This window comes from Mercenaria mercenaria, chromosome 2 (genome assembly GCF_021730395.1).
Source record: "Mercenaria mercenaria strain notata chromosome 2, MADL_Memer_1, whole genome shotgun sequence".
Classification (NCBI taxonomy): Eukaryota; Metazoa; Mollusca; class Bivalvia; order Venerida; family Veneridae; genus Mercenaria; species Mercenaria mercenaria.
Genome location: NC_069362.1, coordinates 45,349,353 through 45,357,807, shown reverse-complemented (window position 1 = coordinate 45,357,807; position 8,455 = coordinate 45,349,353). Strand labels below are relative to the sequence as shown.

Here is an 8,455-nt window from a genome sequence, read left to right as displayed (position 1 = left end):
TTATTCGGAAGAACGTTTCGATTAAATATAGCTCTCCAACTGTTCTATGTTTATGTGTTAGCTCTCTGACATTGGCACGAATTTTAGTTCATTTATATTGTTTATTGTGTTCAGGTTTTGCATTTGCTACAGTATGTTTAATATATTGTATTAGTATTCGACATTTAAACTGCAAGCATTGGATAAATAAGACTTAATATGTTGTGTATTGTTTATTATAGTAAAAACTATTAGGTATTTAATGATGTAGGGTATGTTCAATACTTTTAGTGTTTGAAATTACTGACGATTCTGTAATTAAATTTATTCATTTATAAACATTGTAGTTGAGACACTGTAACCCTGAGTGTGACTTAGTCACCGTGGCATTGCTTATAATGTCTATGGATATATGTCACTTTGTATAGTTTGTTTTCAGTTTGTTATACGCTTAATAAAGTATAGGTCTGGATGTTATGCATATTTCAGTAGAAATTGTCGCTCATATCATATTTGGGGGGAGCAGAAAATCCTGTCGACCGGGGGGTGAACGGACCCAAGTTTAGAATGTTGCTTTATTATTTGCTCCGAGAGATATGTTGTCACTTACCACTCGCTCAGTTGTGACCGTGTGTGGAAAGGTTTTGCTCTAGTACTTGGCAATACCTACTTAGCTTTGCTTCCTTGCTTCCAAAGGTGTTTATTTGCGTTGCATAGCCACAGCTTTCCTTTCATTCTGGATCAGGTTGCAGATACCACCTACTGCATGGAGTCAACCGGAGTAGATGGGTTGGCAATTTGATGCTGGAATATTGACCGATATTTCGCAGTTGCATATGTATTAAACCTCTTAGCAAACAGTGGTCACTTTGCAAATCGATTTGAACGTTGCTTTCCTTGCTGTCAGCTGTATGGTACTACCTTGCCTTGCCTTGCATTGCCTAGCCTTAAATCGACGTGGGTTGTTGGTTCGACCCCTTAACTGACCCGTGGGGATCGAACTTATGACTTTGGCGTTGTTGGATCAGAATGTTTGATAGCAGGGTTCGTTCTCCTTCCGGTCGACCGGATTTTGTCCTTTTAACGACTTAACACGGCGAAACCTGTTTAGTCACGAGCGGCAAAAAAACTCCACTTACATATTATTCAATATATATATAGTGTTCATGTTTTATGAATATTTTCTTTAAAGCGTATATTGTACGAATATACTATTTGGAACTTTTTATATACTCAAATAAAATGAGTATACTGAATAACTGTTGTTTAGTCTTTATTTTGAGTAATAAAATAAATCAGTTTTTCTCTTCATACAAATATCATAAAATTTAACACATGGTATTTAGTCTCAACACGAATACCCGAGCAATTATTTCACATTTTACATTTCTAAATACATGTATGTAAAAGTATGTAAAAAATCAAAATGTGATCATCTATGCAGTTAACCAATCAATAGAACAAACTAAAACAAGTCAATTTAAGATGGTCTAATTACAAATTTACGACTTTGCTGCATATTATATTTCAAAACATAACACGTCCAAACTTGTCAAAACAAGATTTCTCTATATCAGGCATTTGAAAATATAGAAATAACTGCATAAAATAACATTTAATACTAATATTATGTATATACATGAAATTGGATATGAATGTACATGTGTTTTCTGACAGCAACCTATTTAAAACATACACAAAGACACAAATACCAAAGTACCGGCATATATCGTCTTTTTTTTTACTGTATACAGTCCCTTTTATCATTCAATTTCATAAAAGTATATTTCATTGTGTTTGTTCATACCAACAATTAACTCTTTTCTTTGATTCATCAACTAGTATGCCTGTAGGTTTAAGCATTTTATCCGTAAGGCTCAAGATTGTTCCTACATACCTGAAATTTTCATCATATTGATGTATACTACAGGAATCAAAGCCGGACACAAGAATATTATTCTTAGTTGTAAGACAAATACCGAATCAATTTTTCAAAGAAGAATCATATAAATGCCTTTCTATCTTTCCATTCCTGTCAAGAACAATTATTCCTTTGTGTCTGTCTGCTATATATATGTTATTTGTGCTAGAATCAAGAGTTATTAAACGGGGAGACGTGAAGATTCGTCGACCGGTATTGTCAGTGTCAGTTGTGCATATAAGTTTACCTTTCAAATCATACTGTCTTAAATGACCTGGAACATTGTCATTGTCGCCTCCACCACAGGTGACGAACAGGTGCCTTTGCATGGAACACCTACTGTGAATGATTGTGTCAGTGATATGTTTTTGCATTGTACTGTGCAAACTGTATTATTTGCTTGTCTCGTATTGTAATTACTAATTCTTTTGATTTTGAAATTTCACATATCCCATACGATTTCCCTGGGACCGATATGTTAGCAACTTTATTAAATAACCTGGAAAATCGTTTCAGTTTGTCGTCACATGTCATAACCAAGGTGCCATCATCTAAGGTACATGTATCATACACATTGTACGTTTCGTATTTGTCATCATCAAAAATCATACCATACTCTTTCTTAGAAAGAATTTTGTGAGGTACCTTTGCAACAGCAAGTCCGTCGACATTGTCGAGAGCATTCCTAATACTGTCGTCTAGTGTAAAGCTAAGTCCTTTAAACGATTGAAGAGTTTTGTCAATCTTATCTTGTTCGTCTTTCATTGATCTCATTCTTTTCATTTGAACAAATAGTTGTGCCTCGCCCATATTGTCTATCTCTCCCACACGATGTGTTACCTTATCTAATACTTCATTAACATGACTTGCAGCTGCATTCAATCTTTCTGTTATTTGCTTACACCTTTCATTAACATTCTCAAGCGACCTACTCTCAAGTTCTTCTATTCTTGAAACTAATTCTCGCTTGTACTCTTTTATTTCTTTGATAACTTCAGTTTTTACGTTACTCATTTTTTTTTATTTCATCCTGGATGGACTGTTTAGTGTCCTCATACAAGGTTTTGAGTCTTGTCATCTATTCCACGTAGTCATTGTATTTTTGACTTGTTCTGGTATCTTTAGTCAGCTTTAGAATGTAGTGAACGTCTTTGCACTCTCTAAAAGTAATACATTACAAACTGTCATTGTATGTAGTATACTAGAAGAAATTTGTTTGTCAAAAGAAAAGTCTTGTCTAGGCCAATCTCCGAAATTTGGACTAGCAAATCAGAGAAAGTATCATGATGATCCAAAGACTGGTTTAAGCTGATTCAAAATATACAAAATAAGGATGATACAGTCTACAGACAAAGTTGATAAAAAGAAATCGTTTGAAAGGTATTAACATGATCCCGCTACAAACATAAAAGAGACATGTTTAAAAAATAAAAACGTAAAAGTAGAAAATTAATGCTGACAACGCTTCACATTACGAACAGAGATATTTTCAAAATGAACCAATATTTATCGCCTTTTCTATTAGAAAGGTACAACAAACGAAACACGTTTTATGTCCGTCAACATATAATAGGAAATATCTGCTTAAAATTCCAATATGAAAGGGGTGTCACATTTACGGGAAAGTAAGGTAATACCTTGTATGCTAATTCAAAATCCGTTAATTTGCATGTTTATTTAAATGAAACATTAACCTGAGAAAGATATGATGAATGAAACAGGACAACTAATTCCATGTTCTTAAAGGATAATACATACGTGTCTTTTGAATGAAATAATAAAACGCGAGGCTCTGCTGAGCATTTTATCATTTTTATTCAATGAGTTTAAAAGTTCAATTTAGAAAGATACGAATGTAATATTCTTTTTATCACATGTTAGTTCTTTTGTTGAAACATCGAAAATTCTTCCTTCTTTACCTATTATAGGCAAAGTCAACTCGACTAACGTCTTCTATATTTGAAACGACGTCAATGTCAAAAGATTTTACACTAGTGTAATACGATTAAAATATAGTGTACCAGTTTAGTGTAATATAAAATTTATGTAATGGCTATATTTCACCCCCACGACGTCAAACCTAACTACCAAGATAGCGTTATAGTTTTTAAACTGTATCTACGTTAATCATAAAGTAAAACTTTAAGGCCCCTGTCTTCGTTTATCAGAAAATACGTGACCACTTAGTATGAGTATCAGCTAAATAAACTTCAAACGGCGTTTTAAAATCGAAAGTATTATCTTCCAAATGTTAATAAATGAATACAAAGTCGTAAATCATGTCAGAAAAATAAGTGGGCGATTCATCATTTATAGCAAGTACGACATTCAAAGAAGTGACACAGAAGGGACATGATAAATAATTATAACAAAAAGAAAAAGGAGTGTCTCTCTGAGATTACAAAACGTTTTTATTCTTTTACTCTCGTGTGTGTGTTTTAATGCAATAGATTTAGGTCCTAAATAGTATAAACTGTGTTAATAATTTTAACTCAACATATCAATATGTAGCGCCGTTCTTTATACAGCATGTATTTGTCCAAATCTTGTTATCGAACATGTTAAAGAGTAATGTCATTTATATTTAGACCACTGTAAAGGAAACATAGATAACAGGTAAAATCAAATGTAATATTACTATATAGAATCTAAAAGAAAGTTAAAATACCTGTGATTGAGTGCTACACAAACAGTGCAGCAGACAACATCATGTTCACCACAATACATCTTTATCATTTCTTCAGGATGGTTCTCACACGGCTCAACTGGTTGTGCTGGAACGGATACGCTTGGTGCCCCAGTTTTAACAGTCTGTTTCGGTTGAGAGGTCGCATCTTTTATCAGGTGACCCCTTAAAGCTGGAAATTTGTTGTGATCGCCGAGAAATTTCTTACAATAACTTTACAACTATCACAGTATTTATGTGCTTCCTTATATACTCCAGATTCTTCGCAAGGGGAACAGTTGTAATCATAAATTTCATCAGAGGCACCGAGCACACTTTCAGTAAACTTCCCTCTTTCCGCCATGTTTTTTTCTCGTTTACAACTTTCGTTTTCAAAATACATGTATTACATGATATTAAACTTCAAAAACAATTTAGTCCTAAATGCCTATTACGATACGCTACTAGCGAGAAATCTGAAAATTTTAGATTAGCCCAGTGTTTGCTGAGGGATTTTTGTGTACATGTATTTTTACAGTTAACCTAATCACGAAACTAGTTATACGGAAGTAAATTAAAGGTGCATTTTATACGAATATAGTCGGGAAACAGCGAGCTGTCCCGAAATAGTATGTTTCAAGTTTATTGATAAAAGTCAAGGCCCGACAACAGCAAAAAAACAGCAACAAAATAATAAGAATGGTAAAATGACAATGAATGAATGAATGGTATCAGGTCAACTCGTTCGACAGTCATTTCGTTCCCCTATTTATTTCTTCAGCTCGTACCCGTTTCGGTAATTTCGTCCCCCATCCCTTTTCCACTGTATACATTTTGTCATTTAATCCACACTCCTTTTACTTTGAAAATTGTTCTTTACACAGACTCGGTAGTATAAAGTGATAACGGAGTCGCTTTTTGTGCACATATAAATTAGTATCAGTGAAACGTTGTCAAGATTCGGTAGTATCATCCAGGTTTTTGAGGAAATATGGATGGTTTAAGGGATTTCTTCTGCAGTTCCGGGAAGGGACCACTAGGAGAGTATGAAGTATGGAGGGGCATTTAAATTTCGGGAACTTTTATAATGCTTGTGCGCCAGTACGTGCGCTGCACATCCATTTTGTTGATACGGGGAAGTGCGTCGTTGATGCTATGAAAGAGACGCATCCAGGTGATGTTACACAGCAGTGTTCCAGATGTAGGAGCTGGATGACCCTGCGTGAACACATGCAGAACCTAGGTAGAACCTCCAACCTTCCCAAGGTCAGCTGGAATGCTCCTGTAAATATGCGCTGTAAGCACTTTAATGCCCTTCATTGGAATTCAGAAGTAAGAGATCCCAAAGAAGACCATTGAGAAAGATGGAAGTTTGAATTATAAGGCAAATAAACAAAAGCCTCAAAATCAATACATACTAATAAACTTAAATAATTTGGCAGAGTCCAATTAGTACAGAGGTGTGCAAAGATAATCCGTCATAAAAGGGATACTTTTGCACATAGCAGTTCGCAAATGTCTGCCCCTTACTCAGATCCTTATGCAGTCTGGGTTTTGCGCCTGACAAGTCGTCTAATTATGATGAATATCCCTTAAAGATTTGGCAGAGTTATGGACCAAAAACGTAGACAAAATGAATGATGGACGAAAAATTGCAATCCCATTGCATCCCAACCAGCAGAGGACTAATAAGGAGGCATAATTTATACAATATTGCTACCAAAATAATAGATTGTGGTTTGAAACAACTGTTTTTAAGTTTGAATCAAATCTATTTGATAATTACAGAGATAGAGCAAATGTGCCTGAAATTTTAAGTAAAATGTGGGCATGATTAATAAAATATTGGTGTAAAAGTTATGGCACTTTTGAAATATGATGTTGGTGGTTATGTGAAACAACTGTGGCAAGTTCGAATCCAATCCATTCTGCTATTATATCAGAGCTAGAGTGAAATTGCAGCAAAACATTTACCTGAAATTCTAAGTGAAAGAGTTACAACCCTTGCGATATGTGATATTGGTAGTGATATGAAACACCTATTTAATCCATCTAGTAATAAAACACTGTGAAAGTGTTTTAAAGTCCAAGGGCCCTTACGCCAAATAATGTGGATGCTATTAAAGAACAACTATTCCAAGTTTGAAACAAAGCTATTTAATAATAGCAGATATAACATGGAAGTGCACAAACTTTAAAACATAAATCCTGTAATGGAGGCTATGGCGTAGGACAGCTCTTATATCGATCTTCCGTTACTGTCTAACCCTTTACAGGGCCATAGACACTTTCTTGCGCGTCAAGCCACAAAGATTGTTAGTAAAAAGTAAAAGAAAATCGGGCTAAAATAAAAGGGAACGGAAAGGTTGTTACTGATTTAAAAGACAAAAATAGGGGCGAAGAGAAAGTTTATGGTGGTGTGTTCAATGTTGCAAACAGCGGCAGTGAACTGCTAAAGGGATGGAAGAAAGGGAATGTCAGGTGGAAAATAATTCCATAGGACTATAGTCCTGGGTGGGGGGGGGGGAGAGAGAGAGAAGAAGTATTTGCAGTAATCAGTGGTTGCAGTGATTAACCTGTAAGACAGCGGATAATAATGGCTGACATGATTGCCTAGGGGATGAGATACTCTTCCATGGGGATTGCAACCAGCTGATTTGAGATTTTATACATAAGGGAGAGTCGAGAGTTAATTCGCTGGAGATCTAGCATGTGCCATTTTAGACTGTATACATGTACAACAAAATACATACTGCTCTCACACTTCAATATCACAATATACTATAAAATGCAAAATGCAACACCAGTGATGTCAACGTTACAGTTCCCATTTCATTATCTAGACCTAAATGTAGAAATTACTGGTCATTGAACCATAAAAGCTCATAATTCACATAGAGACACAATGAGACTTACCTAATATCTAAAAGAGTTTCTTGAGAATTGTTCTGAAAATACGCTTATAGCATAATACAGGTTGAAAGGTAGTCAAGACGCTTCCACAGTTAATATATTTGCATAGCTATACCAGCTATGAAATATTTGCTCATCGTACAAGAAGTTATTTGTCAAATAAAAACAAAATGAAATAAAATTCTTTACTTTAGAAACAATAATTTGTCCTAATTTACAGGCTGTAAAGTGAACACCAATTATAATAATTGTCATTATGTAACACTTATTTCATTATATATATGTGTACTTTTCGGGTTTTTTTCTCATGCATGTACACTTACTATCATAGATACAAAACTTTTTTCACAGTCGTTAAAAGATCATCTTTTCTTTTCTGTCTAATAACCTGCTTGATATTATGGGTTGATACAGTATTTATATGTCAGCCTATGAGAAAAATAAAAAGAATGCATCGATTCACTTTACGACATAGACATCAGTAGGCTCCATAAGGAGACATTGATGCTATCATTTTCTCAAGCGTTCTCTAGTTTTTTACCGAAACTGTTTACAGTCACTGTGACCTTGACCTTTGACCCACTGACCTAGAATTAGGGTCATCTACTGACATCCGGCAATCATCCTACAGAATGTATCCGTCGTAGGCCAAAGTGCCCCTTGGTTATTGATCGGAAACCGTTTTCAGTCTCATGGTCACTACGGCCTTGTCTTTTTACCTACTATTCAAAAACAATAATAATTGTCTTCATGTAGTGGCCACATGCAATTTTCCTATTAAGTTTGAATAATGTAGGCTTACACCTTCCCGAGATATTGATCGGAAACCATTGCCCGACGTGGCAACATCCAGATTGGCTCCTATTATATCAAGCGTACCTCAATGGTCGGTCCTAGGACCTCTTCTATTTCTGCTTTACATAAATGATCAACCTTTGTCTGTGTCAAATGTACGTCTTTTTCAGGATGACTGTGTA

At 35.0% G+C, this 8,455-nt stretch overlaps 1 protein-coding gene across 1 annotated transcript; it reads right to left on the bottom strand.

The window, feature by feature from the left end:
• Nucleotides 1–299: 299 nt before the first annotated feature.
• LOC128555090 (uncharacterized) lies at nucleotides 300–5,118 on the bottom strand. The gene is made up of 2 exons (XM_053536494.1): nucleotides 4,569–5,118; nucleotides 300–3,060 (listed from the first exon to the last, which is right to left on the bottom strand). The coding sequence occupies exon 2, from the start codon at nucleotides 2,912–2,914 to the stop codon at nucleotides 2,255–2,257; it is 660 nt and encodes a 219-aa protein (XP_053392469.1). The 5' UTR covers nucleotides 2,915–3,060; nucleotides 4,569–5,118; the 3' UTR covers nucleotides 300–2,254.
• Nucleotides 5,119–8,455: the final 3,337 nt, after the last annotated feature.